Below are 15,997 nucleotides of genomic sequence, written 5' to 3'. Positions count from 1 at the left end.
TACACGTGGAGTGTTGTCTGCAGACCTGCAGGCACACATCCTCCATTTTTGAAAATGGGGCATTTCAGATTTCATTGTCCTCTCCTAAGACAGCCTTGCCTCAAAGGGAGACACTGTTGCCTAGTGGATAGTGCACTGGACTGAGACTCGGGAAACCTGGGTTCTGTTACTAAGCCATTACGGTGTGACCTTGGATCACTTGCTGATTCCCTGTTCTGTTCATTCCCTTTGGGGCACCTGGCACTGGCCACTGTTGGAAGACAGGAGACTGGGCTAGATGGAACTTGGTCTGACCCAGTAGGGCCATTCTTACATTGAGGGAGTCACTTCACCTCCCTGGGCCTCAGTTACCCATCTGTAAAATGGGGACAGTGACCTCTCCTTTGTAAAGTGCTTTGAGATCAATGGATAAAAAGTGCTCTATAAGAACTAGGTGGTATTATGGTGTCCTGATGCCCAGCAGAGTATTGTTTTCTCTAGGTTTTTAGACGACTGGAAGCGTGTGTAACAACTGCTGAAGGTTCAACGGGCCAAGGAAAAGCTCTGGCCCCGAGAGGGCAGATGGGGCTGAGAATCTACAAACCAGGCTTTCTCAGCCAGCCAGCTCTCAGGAAAAGGCAGCCTGGCATTCTCTGCTCCTTGGCAGATCCAGGCAGCTGAAGAGACTGCAATGACTTTAGTGGAAAAGTAAACGTGGCGTGTGTGTGTGTGTGTTTCCTCCCTCCCCAGGACTGGAAGGGGGAAGAAGAGATTCAGCCGCTGGCCGGCAGGCATCTGGGCATGACTCAGAGCCCCGGTCTGACTGGCCGAGGGGTGGGGCGTCTGGGTCGGGATGGAATTCAGGTGCCTCGCTCCAGCTCCACGGTGGCAGCTGACGCCGGGGAGCCCGCAGCGGCTCTGCTCGTCCAGCGCGGCAGGATGGGCTCGAACCTGCACCCTCGCAGGCAGCGGGGCGTCGGAGGGCCGCATGTAAGTGAGAGCCCGCAGGAGCAGAGCGATCCCTCAGGCGAAGGGGGGAGGGAGGGACACAGGATAACTGAACGTCTGCTTTAAACGCGGCTTCTCTGGCTTGCATGGGCGGCGGAGCATCCTGCCTTTCTCAGCTGGTGCGGGGAAGCAAGGGCTGGTATTTGCATTTCTCCAGTGGAGGCGGAAAATGTATGAAGGGTTTGTGGTTTTTTCCTTCTGTTTGCCGCTATAGTGGCAAGCCATGAATGGAGCGGGCTTTGTCTTCCTCCCTTTCCTCTTCTCGGCCATGTGAGGCAGGTCTATTTCCAAACAAAGGAGCAATGGCCAGGAATATATATATCTATATACTAAAGGAGTGCATCTGAAGAAGTGGGTTTTTTACCCATGAAAGCTTATGCCCAAATAAATCTGTTAGCCTTTAAGGTGCCACCGGACTCCTCGTGGCTGCAGACTAACACGGCTACCCCTCTGATACTTAAAGTAGTGAGGTCGCTTTTAAAAAAAATACAGTCTAATTTGACTTGCTTGTTAAGTGATGTGGCTGCTTTAAGACCCTGGTGTCCTTGCTTCTTTAACTGAGCAAATCTGACACAGGTCACTGGAGTAAATTAATCCCCAGGCTGCAGAAAGAGGAAGCTCTGCCTTGTGCTGGGAGTTGTTGTGGGTTCGGTTGTTTTGTTTTTTTATGAGTTTTATTATAACCTGTGGAAAGCAGGCGACTTGTGAAAGTCGCCTGTCTTTGTTACAAGCCATTTCCATGCAGCAACCACAACAAAGTCGCAAGCATGAAAAATGCAGTGTTGCTGTTGTGTGATCTGTCACTCAGGGAGATAAATCTTGTGAAAATATTAGAGGAGGAAGGATGGTCCTGTGTTTAAAACACAGGCCTGAGAGCCAGAGGAAATACCAGCCCTGCTGAATTCAGTGAGTGTTCCCATTGACTTCCATAGGGCCAGGATTCTCTCTCTCGCCGCCCCCACCCCCGCCCCGGTTCCTATCAGACTTCATGTGTCACCTTGGACAAGTCACTTAGCTTTCTTGTGCCTCGGTTTCTTCATTTGTCAAATGGTGACAGTGATTAGCAGCTGTGAGGTTTGGTTTGTAAAGCACATTGAAATTCTTGGACGAAAGGCACTGTACATATGCAAAGTAGTATTCTTTTTATACAGCATCTATTTCCATCCGTTTTCGTCTATAGCCAGATGTTGGGACATCTGGCAACTTCCTAAAGCTGACGTTTTATTTCTTATCAAGTTATTTCCCCACCCCCACTCCCCCACCTCTGTACTCCTTGGGTGGAAAAGATTTCAGTTATGCTGCTCTGTTGATAGCACTTGGAGTTTAGGAGACTCCGATTCCAAGCGTGGTGTTAATAATAATAAATAATAAATAGTAATGATGTTTGTTATGACAGTGCCTGAGGCAGAATGGGACCCCATTGTGCTAGGCGTTGTACAATAGTAGATGGTCCCTGCCTGGAAAGTTTACAATCAATTTCAACCAGACAGCCAGGGTGGGGAAGGGGTAGACAAATAGTGTAAGCTATATTAATTCCACAATTTATTTGGGGGGAGGGTTAGTTAGGAGGAGATCAGTTAAATGGGAAGGGAAGCAGGGTGAAGGGGACAGAGGAGAGGAGAAGAAGGTAAGAGAGGCAGGAGTGAAGTCAGGCTGAGATGAAGAGACTGGGGGAAGGAAAGAGTTGGAGCCAATAGGCAGTCAGCAGAGGGCAGGAGTCTAGGCTGTTCAAGACTCCAGGAGGCATTGCTGTGCCTTCCCTGGGTTGGAGATGCTAGCTGTAATACCCGGATACTGCTCTGTGCCACGTTGGGAACTGTACTGTCCTACTGAACAGACACTGATGGGCCCATGCTCAGCATACTGAGGATGACGTTCCCTCCACCCATATAGAGTCTGTGGGCCAGATCCTCAGCTGGTGTAAACTGGCATAGCTTCCCTGACACATCAGTGAAGCTACACCAATTTATACCAGCTGAGGATCTGACCCTGATTATTCAGGATCTGTGATTTGACATTCACCCCCCCCCCCCGTCCTCCCAGAATCTGAATGTTTTGTCACTTAACCTGGAATCACCCCTCTCCATTCCCCAGTGATTCCCGCAGAAACATGCTTTGCTGCCTCCCCCCTCCCCAGCCAGCCTGTCCAGGTTTGACCTCAGCTCTAGCATCCACTGGGTTAGCAATGTACAGTTGTGTCGCAAAATGCAGATTCTGGAGGCTCCTTCTCCACTGGTGTTTGTTCACAGCCGCTCCCTCAAGTGACACTGGCATTGATTAGCCTCGGAGGAGATCATGGCTACAAATTCACCCCGGGTGTCCAGTCTGAAGAGAGTGCAATCTAAAAGAGGTTTTAGAGGTTCAGGAGAGGAAGATGTTTTTTCTAGCATGAATGCACAGGGAACCCGACAGACCGACCTTGGTGCCACAGCTCCAGCAACAATGGCCTTTGTATTCAATAAACGCCTTGATCCCACAGTTGGATCCATGTAAGCAGACAGAGAACCACTTCCAAGATGCAGGCCTTAATTTATACCCCAAATTAGGGTTTGCAGAAAAAGACTTCTAATGTCAGTGAAACTATTTCTGTGACACTTATTTTTTTTAAACAACAATTCCAATGAAAACAGCATGAAGTGCGAGTGGTAGCTTATATGATCTTCCCCGGTGTAGCCACTGTGGATGAAACTCAAGCCTAGCCTCTGCTCCATTGCATTAAGAGCATTTTCAGCTCCTATAGTGTCTGGCAGTAGCATTGGGGATTTAAGCTAAGACAGCTCATTTGATTTAGGTGTTATATGTCAGCCTCTGGCTACTGCTTGGAGCAATATTTAGGTCCTCGGGAGAGCGAGATTCATCCCTTTTCATCTGCAAGCAGGACAACAATAATATTTAGCATTTTAGGCCTGGTGTAGGGAGGAGGCCCAGGAATTCCCAACCCTCCATGAGAAACAAATGCCACCACTTGAAACATGACAGTGTTCTAACATAAACAAATCATGTGTCTACGGCCCAGGCTCCCACATCAGAGCCTGTACAGCTGTGGATTTCCACTATATTAACACTAGCCCACTGGAGGATCAGGGCTTATCATAGGACAGTAGTAAATCAGGTGGGGGCATCTGCTAAATACCTGCCATTACAATAATTCTAGTTAAGATCTAAACAAAAGCCAATCTTCCTTTAAAAAACAAACAAACAGAAAGGCCTGTTTAACTTGATACAGGCTTTGATGCAAAGAGCTTCAGCATGGTATCTGCAAAAAGAAAAGGAGTACTTGTGGCACCTTAGATACTAAGGTGCCACAAGTACTCCTTTTCTTTCTGTGACTACAGACTAACACGGCTGTTACTCTGAAACCAGCATGGTATCTGTCATTCAGGGCTTAATTTGTGCCAGCACCTCTAGGATTGGCAGTTCAGAGCCCCGGCACCTCTGGGCTTGCTGCATCAGTTACGAATGAAAAGAAAATTGTTTAAACTGTGGCACCTAATGGCATGAACCCCGGCCCCCTTTTCATTACAAATTAAGCACTGCTGTCATAGTTTATAAAACCAGTGTGATCTAGTAACGCCTTTGGGATTTGAAAGTGAAATGAAATTGGTTTCCTTCGTAAATGATAAGGAGTACTTGTGGCACCTTAGAGACTAACCAATTTATTTGAGCATAAGCTTTCCTTCATATCGGATGTAGCTCACGAAAGCTCATGCTCAAATAAATTGGTTAGTCTCTAAGGTCCCACAAGTACTCCTTTTCTTTTTGCAAAGACAGACTAACACAGCTGTTACTCTGAAACCTGTCACTTCGTAAATGATGTTCTCCAACAATAAACATTGGTTTATTATCATGACTTTGTTAAGAGAGGGGATAAAACACATCCTACCCTAACAGTCCATTAAGGACCTAATCCAGCTTCCATGGACTTCAATGGAGAGACTCCCATTGATTTCAATCACAGCTGGATTATACCCTACTGGCCAGTTTGTGGCAGTGAATTCCTGGCCCTTGTTAGGAGCAATCTGAAGCCAGCCTGCCCCACAGGGAGTCCCATGTTGCACACAGAGAGAGACACAATGTCTCCTAGAGCTCTCTGCACTATGCAGGGGGCGCCTCCCACTGTGCCCAGCCAGCCATTAGAAACATGCAGCATGCACTACTCTTTGCAACCATTTTAGGTTGCCTAAGGAAATCTGGGGACTCAGAAGCAAAAGAGACATATGGGCAAAATGAAGATCTTCATGCTTTTGTGCACAGCCCTTTAAAAAAGCAGGGTGTCTTCCATGCAAATTAAAGAGAGGCACGCATGTATTGCACTGTTTTGTTAATCGGTATGTTTGGAGAAAATCCTATAACCAGAGTAGGACTGGCAATATAGTTACTGACCTGGGGAAAGAAAATGAATACTCATAACTTTTAAGAAATTAATATAGCCAAGTCGACTCCTAATCCTGCTCTATCAACAGTGACTTTATAATAACCAGCACTGGTTTTAAAATGTTCAGTGGGGGCGGGGGGGAAATTACCTTTAAAACTGGTTTCTTACTGGTCAAATTTGCTATTGACTGATCTTCTCTGATGTCTACTAAATTATTATTATTACTATTTCTATATGAGAGTGTCAAGAGGCCCCAAGTCCACTGTGCCAGGTCCTGCACAAACAAATAGAGAAGTCCTGATCCTTTTGAAGGCAAAGTCCCATTGACTTCAGTGGAGCCAGGACTGTGAGAAACAGTCCCTGCCCTGAAGAACTTATACGGTGTAAGTAGACACAACAGACAAAAGGTGGGAGGGGAAACTGAGGCACAGAGAGGGGACGTGACTTACCCAAGGTCACCTGGGAGTCCAATGGCAGAGTGAGAAATAGAACACAGGTCTTCTGAGTCCCAGTCCAGTGCTGCATGTACTAGATCACATTGCCTCTCAGAATTGAACTACAGTTCACCAGGGTCCTTGGATCTGGGTTAAAAATGTGAAATATAAAATAGGGCAGCAAGACACAGTGTGATGCTGCATTTCTTATTATCAGCTTGTATTACAAAAAGATAATTTCTTTTTGAATATTACTTGATAATTTAAACTGAAAAAAATCATGAAGAACGATCAGTAGACGATCAGTTTCAGTTCTTCCCCCCTCAAGCAAATATGTGCAGTAATATCTGTCCTCAGAGCCTACTTTATTTAACATCGAGTCTTTCCCGCCAGAAGCATCACCAGCCTCTGTTGTTTTGTTGATATTGAGAAATGTATTACTGTTGCTTCATGCTTTATACTGCAGCTGGACCTAGGCTGCTCACGATGTTAGATTCCTGCGTGGCTGGCAGCGTGCTCAAAAGATAACACCAAGGTCACGAGCACCAGAGAAGATAAGTACAGTTCCACAGAAAAAAGTTCTAACGTGGATTTAAGGTCTGTGATGTCTTGTAGCATTCCTATTGTTTTCAACATAAAATAAGATTTAATTTTTGAAAAAAGGTTCTTGACGTTATATTTGTAAAAACTGAACTTCAATGGGAGTACACACATGCTTAAGTGGTGTGCTGGATTGGGGTCCAAATAAACAGATAAAGGGTAAGGAATGGGATACAACAAAAAGGATATTATTTATTAGGCACAGATCAAGAGCCGCAATCATGGACATTACGCTGGTGCTGTACAAGCACAGAACAAAAGCAGTGAAATTGAACTGCTTCTTATTAATTCACAGTAGAAATAACTTTTCTTTTTAATGTTCTTCTTATGTGAGAGAATAACTTTTAACTCAGTGGAACTATCACATCCATAAAGCTACTCGTTCTTAAGTTTTTGCCAGATCAAGGCCTTAGGATAAAAATAGCTCTTTATAAAACATAAGGTAGTGGTTTTTAATATGTTTTTGAGTTAATTTCCTTTTAAAAAGTCCTGCAGCCTTTCCCCAAGTTCCCACAGAATCTGGGGCAGAAATTCCATACGTCCTGCTCCATCTGAAAGCAGTGGCGCCAATGGATGGAAGATTAGGCCCATTGACTGCAGTCTTGATGCTTTTTAAAAAATAATCACACTTATTTCTCCGTTTTTGACATGCTGTTGTTTTAACCCAAGTCCAAGGACCCTGGTGTCAGACTTCAGGGTGGGCAGCAGAGCACTTAAACATAAAATGTCGTTCATTTTGAGAGGCAGTGTGTATGATGTAGTGTAGTGTTCAAGATGACATCAACTGAAAGCAATGAAAGAAAATATTTCTGTTTTTCAGTTCTCTTTCCACGTTTGACAGCACTCTGTATCGTTAGTTTCACTGTTTCTCCTGAGCTGTCAGTTTCCTTTGTTGTGTGACAGACCCTTACATACAGCCACTCCCTGTAACCCACTCTTTTTAAAAAAACTGACTAGATTCCAACCTGTTCAGTATTGGCTGAAGCACTCCTGCAAGAGACAACCAGTTCAGCACAAAGTGGAATTAATCACCTGTTTACAAAAGTAACGTCAAACCCTACTGCTGAGCTCAAAAAGTAGAGCTGGGACGAATCCCCTGCTTGGATCTGATCTGTACACAAATCCAGCAATTTGCTCAGGTCCATATTCACACAAAAGTCATCTGAAAACAAAGATTGATGATGGCCACTGCCATGAGGTGACAGCCAATGTTCAGTATGGTCCAGTTCCGCCCACCACCCCCTCACCCGCACAGCCTGCTTCCTGCACCCCAACTCCTAGCACTCATCTCCCACCCACCCTTAGCACGCATGTTCCGACCCGCTCCATTTCAGTAACCAGATTAATTTGCTTAGAGAGACAGCATAGATAGCATGCTAGACTGGAATTTAAGAGACGGGGGTTCTATTCCCAGCTCTTCTGCTGGTTGACCTGGGGCAAATCACTTACATCATCTCTTCCCTCCACCATTTGTCTGTCTTGTGTATTTAGACTGTAATCTTTTGAGGGCGTGGACTATCTCTGTGTACAGCCCCTAGCACAATGGGGCTAGGAACCCAGTTAGGGCCTCTAGGTGCTACTAGAAGCCCCGATTCAGGAAAGTGTATGCTTACATCTATCTCTAGTCAGCAAAGCACATGCTTAATTTTAAGCATGTGTGCTTTGCTGAATAGAGATGGACGTAAGCCTATGCCTAAGTGCTTTGTTGAATAAGAATGACATCCTAAATGGTCACAATACAGATAATAATTCTCTTCACTGATAGATACAGAGGTCTGATATTTGGAATTTGGTAAAGATGATTATCCTACCCCTACTGCATGGACAAGGTCTTGTTTGGTTGTTTTCTTTGCGGGGGGGAAGTGGGGGGAGGAGACGCAATCTTAGTGCCAGAGTCCAGGCTACATTATGGGTTTTGTGCAGTGTTTTAGGATGTAATGATGTCAGTGTCTCCATATTGAGCTGTATCAGACTAGAGCTCTTATTTGGCTTTTGTCCATTGCATACATGATTTGAGTAAGGACAAGTAGCTCCGTTCATTCCTGTGTAGCTGCAACTAAAGATTTATTTTGCGTATGTTTATTTTCTGCGTAAATCATAGTTTGAACAATTTAAACAAGCAGGAAGTTTCCCTAAGTCAACTGCAGGGTGACGTTCTTGTAGGAGTATATCCTGGTTTGTTAGCCAGACTTACGTTAGCTGTTCCATTCAGGGCTGAGCCAGGGTTGTGGATTTTGACTCATGTTTACCAAGTTTATTGAAGCTAATGAAAATTGAGGCTCTAAGATATTGGTGTGGGTCAGGCAGGTGCTGTACATCCGTCCTCACACAGCAGTGCTAATTCACCCCAATACGTGCGACACACTGGCAGGGCGGCTCTACAGCACCTCTTGAGCAGATTGCCAGTTGTGTCCGGGTGGGTTTTTGATGTGCACAAATGAGGACAAGACAAGACCATTATATCCATCTTCACTTGTAACCAAATGAGCCTAGGGCTTCCGAGCTACATGCCTTAAGTGCAGGGGGACTGAACTAGATGACTATGGAGGTCCCTTCTAGTCCTACACTTCTGTGATTATAGGCCTGATCCAAAGCGCAATGGGAGCCTATTGGCTTCAATGGACTTTGGATCAGGTCCCTATCTGACTCTTCCACCCATGTTAATCCCCACAATGGGGGTTGCTTTTTCTTTTCGTCCGAATCAAGATGTCACTCTACAGCAGGTGCAGGCAAACTTTTTGGCCCGAGGGATGTATCAGGTTTCGAAAATTGTATGGAGAGCTGGTTAGGGGAGAGGGGCGTGGCCCAGCCCCCACCCCCTATCGGTCCCGCCCGCTTCTTGCCCCCTGACAGCCCCACCCCCTTGGGACTCCTGCCCCATACAACCCCCACCCCATTCCCTGACGGCCCCCCCGGGACCCCTGCCCCATCCAACCACCCCTTCTCTCTGTCCCCTGACCGCCCCCGGAACTTCTGTCCCTGACTGCCCCCCCCACCACCCTATCCAACCCCCACTTTCCTTCCTTACTGCCTCCCCGGGACCCCTACCCCATCCAACCACCCCTTCTCCATGTCCCCTGACTGCCCCCCACCGCCCCATCCAACCCCTCCCTCCTTCCTGACTGCTCTAACATTTTTCTTTGGTGCTTATAACAAGTAGTACTTGTTGCTTGGTACTGTTATAGTAAATTCACACAGGGCAGGGGTGGGCAAACTTTTTGGCCCGAGGGCCACATCGGGATGCAAAACTGTATGGAGGGCCGCGCAGGGAAGGCTGTGCCCTCCCCAAACAGCCTGGCCCCTGCCCCCTATCCACCCCTTCCCACTTCCCACCCCCTGACTGCCCCCCTCAGAGCCCCTGACCCATCCAACCCTCCCCCCTGCTCCTTGTCCCCTGACTGCCCCCACCCGGGACCTCACCCCTTAGCCTACCCCCACTGCTCCCTCTCCCCTGACTGCCCCCCCGGCCCCTATGCACACCCCCACCCCCTGACAGGCCCCCCAGGACTCCACCCCCTATCCAACCACCCCCTGTCCCCTGACTGTCCCCAGGACCTCCTGCCCTTTATCCAATCCCCCCGCTCCATGCCCCCTTACCATGCAGCTGAGAGCAGCAGGAGCTCGCAGCCCCGCCACCCAGCTGGAGCCAGCTGTGCTCCCGGCATGGCTGCAGGGGAGGGGTGACAGCAGGGGAGGTACTGGGGGCTAGCCTCCCTGGCCAGGAGCTCAAGGGCTGGGCAGGACGGTCCTGCGGTACATCCATTACTGAGGTAATTCACAGTGACTGTGCCCTAGGGACAAGACTTTCAAAAGTGACTAGTGATTTGGGTGCCCAACTTTAGATACCTTGCAGGGGCCTGATTCTTAGACAATGCTGAGCGGCTGTCCTGTAAAGTTCAGACCCCTGTTAAGGTGATTTAAGTTTGGCTGCCTCGTCTCTGCTGTGCCCAACGTTGCGAGTTGCTTTTAAAAATCTTGGCCTGAATTTTCACATCCCTGTCATTAGTTAGGTCTCAATTTCAGTATAAATACACTTAATGCAAATGAAGAGTTAGTTATACAAAGGAACACGAAGTAGCTCCATCTTAGATGCAGTACATGCTGACAACTGGCTAGTCCTAGACGCTTTACTCAGGCAAAACTCCCATGCAAAGAAACGCAGCATCAGAGTCCCATAGCGTAAATGAAATGTATGTTAAAATCACTTTTGTAATATGGTATTTGGCTAGTACAATGGTCTCCATAGCCATGAATTAGTGACTATTACACTGGTAATACGGTATGCAGGTCAGTTGTGGTACCCCCTTAGATGTTTGGTAGCATGCTGAGTGCACCACATGTGCTGAAGCACTAGAGTTGTCCATTTTTTTGGGACATATTCCTGAAGGTTTCATCACAGGACATAATCTTTAATTACATATTAATCTTTAATTCCTGGAGATTCCATGACAATCCTAGAGGCACATGCCATTGTAGGTACTCCAGCCGCCAGGCCTTTCGGGCTCTGGCCCTCAGTGGGTGCCCATACTTACTCCCAGATGCTGATGTTTAACAAAGGAGGCTTTTCTAGGACTGCTGGAAATAAATACTACAACTTCCCCAGGTACCACTGCTTTGGGTTACCAACAAAAAATGATACAACCCATAACAGGCCCCAGCCCAGCCCCTAAGAGCACTCCAGTCCAGTCGGATGAAGGTGGGGGTCTGCCAGCCCAGTGCTAGGGATGCTCAATCCAGGCCACCCCTTGCCCTGGAGTCAATCATGCACCAGCTGCAGCTCCCTTGGACAGAATCTAGTCCTTTTATCCCACATGTGTAGCCTCATTTGGGCCCATCCACACAGATCTCTATTTGTAGGCCATTAGGTTATCCGCCAGCTGCAGCTACCATGGGCCCCCTTGACGGCAAAAGGCTGCACCCCATTCTGAGCGCTTCAGTCCCAGCTCCTAAGCTGACTGGCTTTGTCACTGCTGCTTCCGCTCCCTCTGGTGCTAAATCCCACTAACTTCCCTCTCCCAGACTAGAGCAATGAGGGAGCTTTCTGCTAACTGGATGTTGCATGGGAAGGTTAGCGCAGTACCCAGTAAGGAGCCAGCAGCATTTCATTCACAAAGAGGGTAGCTGAATGTAGGTTAAGTAGAAGTGTAACTTTATTAAGCCCTGTGATGTGATTTGCCACCTCTGAGATACAAACCAATGGGACATCCAGGATGATCCTGAACCCCTAAAACTGGACAGCTGGTCATGTGTACTGAGCACCCATTCAGAGGTCCCAGGATGGCTACCTCAAACAGGATGATCCCAGGACAACCTGGACAGGTGGCTGTCCCACCTGTGGACAGCCCTGTCCATGTCGCTGAGTTGCTGCCAGCCTAATTTCCCAGGTTCCCTGTTCCACTGGTGTCCTGTCCATAACAGTCCCTCCAGGGAACACTGGCCCTCTTGACTCCAGTTCCACTGAACATGATACAAGCAGGTTCATTACGATACTTTTCATGTCGTCTTCTGCTATTGCTTGTATTAACAAGGTCAGAGAGAGAGAGTATTCACTTCAAAAAAATTGTGGCTAGCAAAGCTAGCATTAGATGGACAGGCGCACTCTTCAGGAGAAATTAGCCAGTGCCTTTTATCAGTAACAGGGACAACGTTTTAGGATATTAAACTTATTGAATGATGCAAAAATACTGTAGTTGTGTTGGTTCTGCCATGTGCCAATTTTATTATTTTCAGACCACCTTGGTAGACCTCTTGATTCTCTCTCTCATATCCTATGGGCTCCTGATACTTTCTGCTGCACTACCCACAGCCTCCATGGGCTACAGGTCATGGATATTGGACCTGCAGTAAATTAAAGAGAGGATTGCCCACTTTGTAATATCAAAACCCCTCTGAGCGACTGGGGGATGCAAATCAAGAACTGGAGAGAAGTGTTGTGTAAATAAGGTCCCCACCTCCTGCACTCTGCTATTCCTTGTCCAGAATCTGTCCCTCTTCCCACAATCTCACACCGGGGCTGCAAGGGTTACTACAGCTTTGCACAGGTACGAGAGGGGAGGAGAAGTCCAACTGTTCTTTGTCATCCCTGAGGCCCCAATCTGGCAGGGAGCCCTGTGATGGCCCCACTGCAGTCAATTGGGCTCTGCATGGGCACAGGGGTTCATCTTCACAGAGATCATTACAGATTTGGAGTGACCAAGGCTTGCTGAAGCAGGGCAGGGTGGAGTGTTGCCTCTGTCACTGCCTAGTCTTCAGTGGTAATAGTGGGGCCTGCTCTCTAATGCTCTAGGGATGTGGAGAGAGTTCCCTCAGTCTTTGAAGTAGGAGAGGATGCCTTGGTCCACATACCTGATGATGCAAAAAGAAAAGGAGTACTTGTGGCACCTTAGAGACTAACCAATTTATTTGAGCATGAGCTTTCGTGAGCTACAGCTCACTTCATCGGATGCATACTGTGGAAACTGCAGAAGACATCATATACACAGAGACCATGAAACAATACCTCCTCCCACCCCACTCTCCTGCTGGTAATACCTTATCTAAAGTGATTACTCTCCTTACAATGTGTATGATAATCAAGTTGGGCCATTTCCAGCACAAATCCAGGTTTTCTCCCCCTCCGCCCCCCCCCCCCCAACTCACTCTCCTGCTGGTAATAGCCCATCCAAAGTGACCACTCTCTTTACAATGTGTATGAAAATCAAGGTGGGCCATTTCCAGCACAAATCCAGGTTCTCTCACCCCCCACCCCCCAAAAAAAACACACACACAAACTCACTCTCCTGCTGGTAATAGCTTATCCAAAGTGACCACTCTCCCTACAATGTGCATGATAATCAAGGTGGGCCATTTCCAGCACAAATCCAGGTTTTCTCACCCCCCACCCCCATACACACACAAACTCACTCTCCTGCTGGCAATAGCTCATCCAAACTGACCACTCTCCTTACAATGTGTATGATAATCAAGGTGTGCCATTTCCAGCATAAATCCAAGTTTAACCAGAACGTCTGGGGGGGGGGGGGTATTATGCAAGGTAGCCTATTTCCCCTTGTTTTTTCTTACACCCCCCCCCCCCAAGACGTTCTGGTTAAACTTGGATTTATGCTGGAAATGGCCCACCTTGATTATCATACACATTGTAAGGAGAGTGGTCAGTTTGGATGAGCTATTGCCAGCAGGAGAGTGAGTTTGTGTGTGGGGGGGTGAGAAAACCTGGATTTGTGCTGGAAATGGCCCACCTTGATTTTCATACATATTGTAAGGAGAGTGATCACTTTAGATAAGGTATTACCAGCAGGAGAGTGGGGTGGGAGGAGGTATTGTTTCATGGTCTCTGTGTATATGTCTTCTGCAGTTTCCACAGTATGCATCTGATGAAGTGAGCTGTAGCTCACGAAAGCTTATGCTCAAATAAATTGGTTAGTCTCTAAGGTGCCACAAGTACTCCTTTTCTTTTTGCGAATACAGACTAACACGGCTGTTACTCTGATACCTGATGATGTGAGGGGGGGCGGGGAGGGTGGCAAAGCAAGAGGGCAAGTGTTCATCCTTATAGGAGTCTTTCTTCTTTCTGTTTTAGAAAAGATTGAATTGCGGGCTGCTGGACACACCATTATAGTATAATACCTCTGTAGACAGTCGATTAAAAGGCTAAGGATTCTGCATAAATAAACCCGTGCAACTCCGCAGATTTCCGCGGACTGTTTTTGCGGAATGCGGATCGGATGTAGATACAAATGTTATATCCACGCAGGGCTCTATACATAAAGGATCATTAATCCCCAACACACTTAAATCCACGTGTGTATTTCTTGTGCAGCCATGAGAAACATTCAAAATATATCTTTTCAAAAAAGGCTAATTAACTCTGAAAGATCATTAAACTTTTCATTCCAGTGAATGCATTTTCACGAAATCATATCAGGGACCAAAGAAATGTGCAAAGGACACAGTGCACTAATGTATAGTGACATTTTTAAACATGCATAGAGTTTTAAGCAATGTGCACAATATACATAAATATTCACTGTTATGCAGAAATTTATGAAAACAGCTTAAGTCTGCCAGGAATTCAGTCCAGGGTCCCTCCCAGCTGCTGCTTCTACCTCCGATCAGCATTTCAAATTAGGATCCTCACGGTTGTAATGGTAATCTGAGAAGAAGGCATACTGCAATTATGTATAAGTCACTGGCGCTTTAAAAGGCCATGACTCACTGTTGCAGCACAGCCCATTTTGGGGACTTACTGTATGTCCTACAGTTAATTCTTTTGCTTTCCACAAAACTCAGTGAAGTGAGACGCTGGAATTTTTCTGAAGACAAACCCTGCAGTCGTTATTCAAGACTGACTCAGGCAAAACTCCCCTTCAAGTAAATAAAGATCTTAACTACATAAACACTTAATATTTGTCCCGTTAAAGTTTTTATGTTCATTAACGCGGCTGCTACTCTGAAAGCTGCTAAAAACTACACCTCAGAAAGGGTATGCTCTTTCCTCCAAAGAAAAGATAAGTGTGCTCCAGTCCACATGCTCGCCATTTACACATGCGTCTACTCTCTTCCAGACACACCAAGCAGCAGCAGCAGCAGAAATTAGGGCTAATATGCTTGTGATGGAAAGAGACAGAAGTGTAGGGGCACAGAGCCTCTCCACTTGCTATATTGATGTGTGTTCACCAGTGCAATTTTGCTTGAGAAAATAACCCAGAATGCAAGTACCTGATGCCCACAGGCTAGACAGGATTGATATTTCGTTAGCACCAGATGATTTGCCACAGCAAAGCAGACTCTCGGCTCGCCTCCCGAGTGCAGTAGCTGGCCTTTGGCCAGTACGTGATCCATCAAAGGAAGAGTCACAGTCATAAATACTAACCCTAGCCAACCACACTTCTCCATACCTGCAACACAAAGACTGTCATGGGGGTTGTCCCCAAAGCAGAACGGTGCCGGACATCGATTACCAGGGGATGGGAGGCTGGGGAGGGGATGGGAGGCTGGGGAGGGCGCGGGAGGGGCTACGAAGGGCGCCCCCCCCCATCTGGATCTGTGAGGGGAAGGGCCGCGCGCCCAGGGGTTGTGGGCGGGGCTAAGCTCCCCCACGCCGGGGGCTGTGAGGGGAGGGGCTCTCTGACGAGCCGTCCGCCCCCACCCCCCCCCAGCCCCGGCGGATCGATGATTCGGCGCTCGCTGCGCGCGCGGCCCGAGCCGGTGGCTGAACGTGCCGAGCGCCTCCATCGCGGCCGAGCGGGGTCGGAGCGGAGGTGAGGCGCGGGCGGGGAGTGTCGGGGCTCTGGCGCCATCGCCCCGGGGGCAGGGCCCGTCCCCCTCCGGGAGATAGCCCCGCCCCTGCCACAGCGCGTCACAGCCCCGGGCGGGGGCAGGGCGAGACCCCCATGCGCGGTGGGGGGAGGGATCGCAGCCCCTGCTGTCGGGGGGGGTGGGGTAAATGGAATGACCCCCCCTCACATACACAGGATGAGGGAGGGGACTCAGCCCCGGCTCGCAGTGGGGGAGGGTAAAGGGAATGATCCCGCCACCCACACGGGGCGGGGGAGACTCAGCCCCTGCCCTCAGTGGGGAGGGGGAGACAAGGGGACCCCCT

General features: G+C 48.0%; 1 protein-coding gene and 1 long non-coding RNA gene across 8 annotated transcripts in view; one reads left to right on the top strand and one right to left on the bottom strand.

Annotated features, from left to right (window-relative positions):
• The first annotated feature begins 762 nt into the window (after positions 1 to 762).
• The window catches only part of GNE (glucosamine (UDP-N-acetyl)-2-epimerase/N-acetylmannosamine kinase), a 70,308-nt gene continuing 55,073 nt past the window's right edge, over positions 763 to 15,997 (top strand). For 2 of the 7 annotated variants that reach the window (XM_073345768.1, XM_073345769.1), the window contains exon 1: positions 15,574 to 15,656. Coding sequence is in view for 3 of the 7 variants with exons in the window: in XM_073345767.1 (XP_073201868.1) it covers positions 781 to 969 (189 nt within the window). In the remaining 4 variants the exon portion in view is untranslated. Of the gene's footprint in view, positions 970 to 6,262; positions 6,394 to 15,470; positions 15,657 to 15,997 lie in introns of those variants that run through there. The other 5 variants (XM_073345773.1, XM_073345767.1, XM_073345764.1 and 2 more) reach the window with 5 other exon arrangements.
• Positions 13,864 to 15,735, bottom strand: LOC140911841 (uncharacterized). The gene is made up of 2 exons (XR_012159154.1): positions 15,115 to 15,735; positions 13,864 to 14,548 (listed from the first exon to the last, which is right to left on the bottom strand). It is a non-coding gene; the product is annotated as an uncharacterized lncRNA (long non-coding RNA).

Source organism: Lepidochelys kempii, chromosome 5 (genome assembly GCF_965140265.1).
Source record: "Lepidochelys kempii isolate rLepKem1 chromosome 5, rLepKem1.hap2, whole genome shotgun sequence".
In the NCBI taxonomy this organism is placed as follows: Eukaryota; Metazoa; Chordata; order Testudines; family Cheloniidae; genus Lepidochelys; species Lepidochelys kempii.
This window is presented reverse-complemented; position numbering and strand designations above follow the sequence as displayed.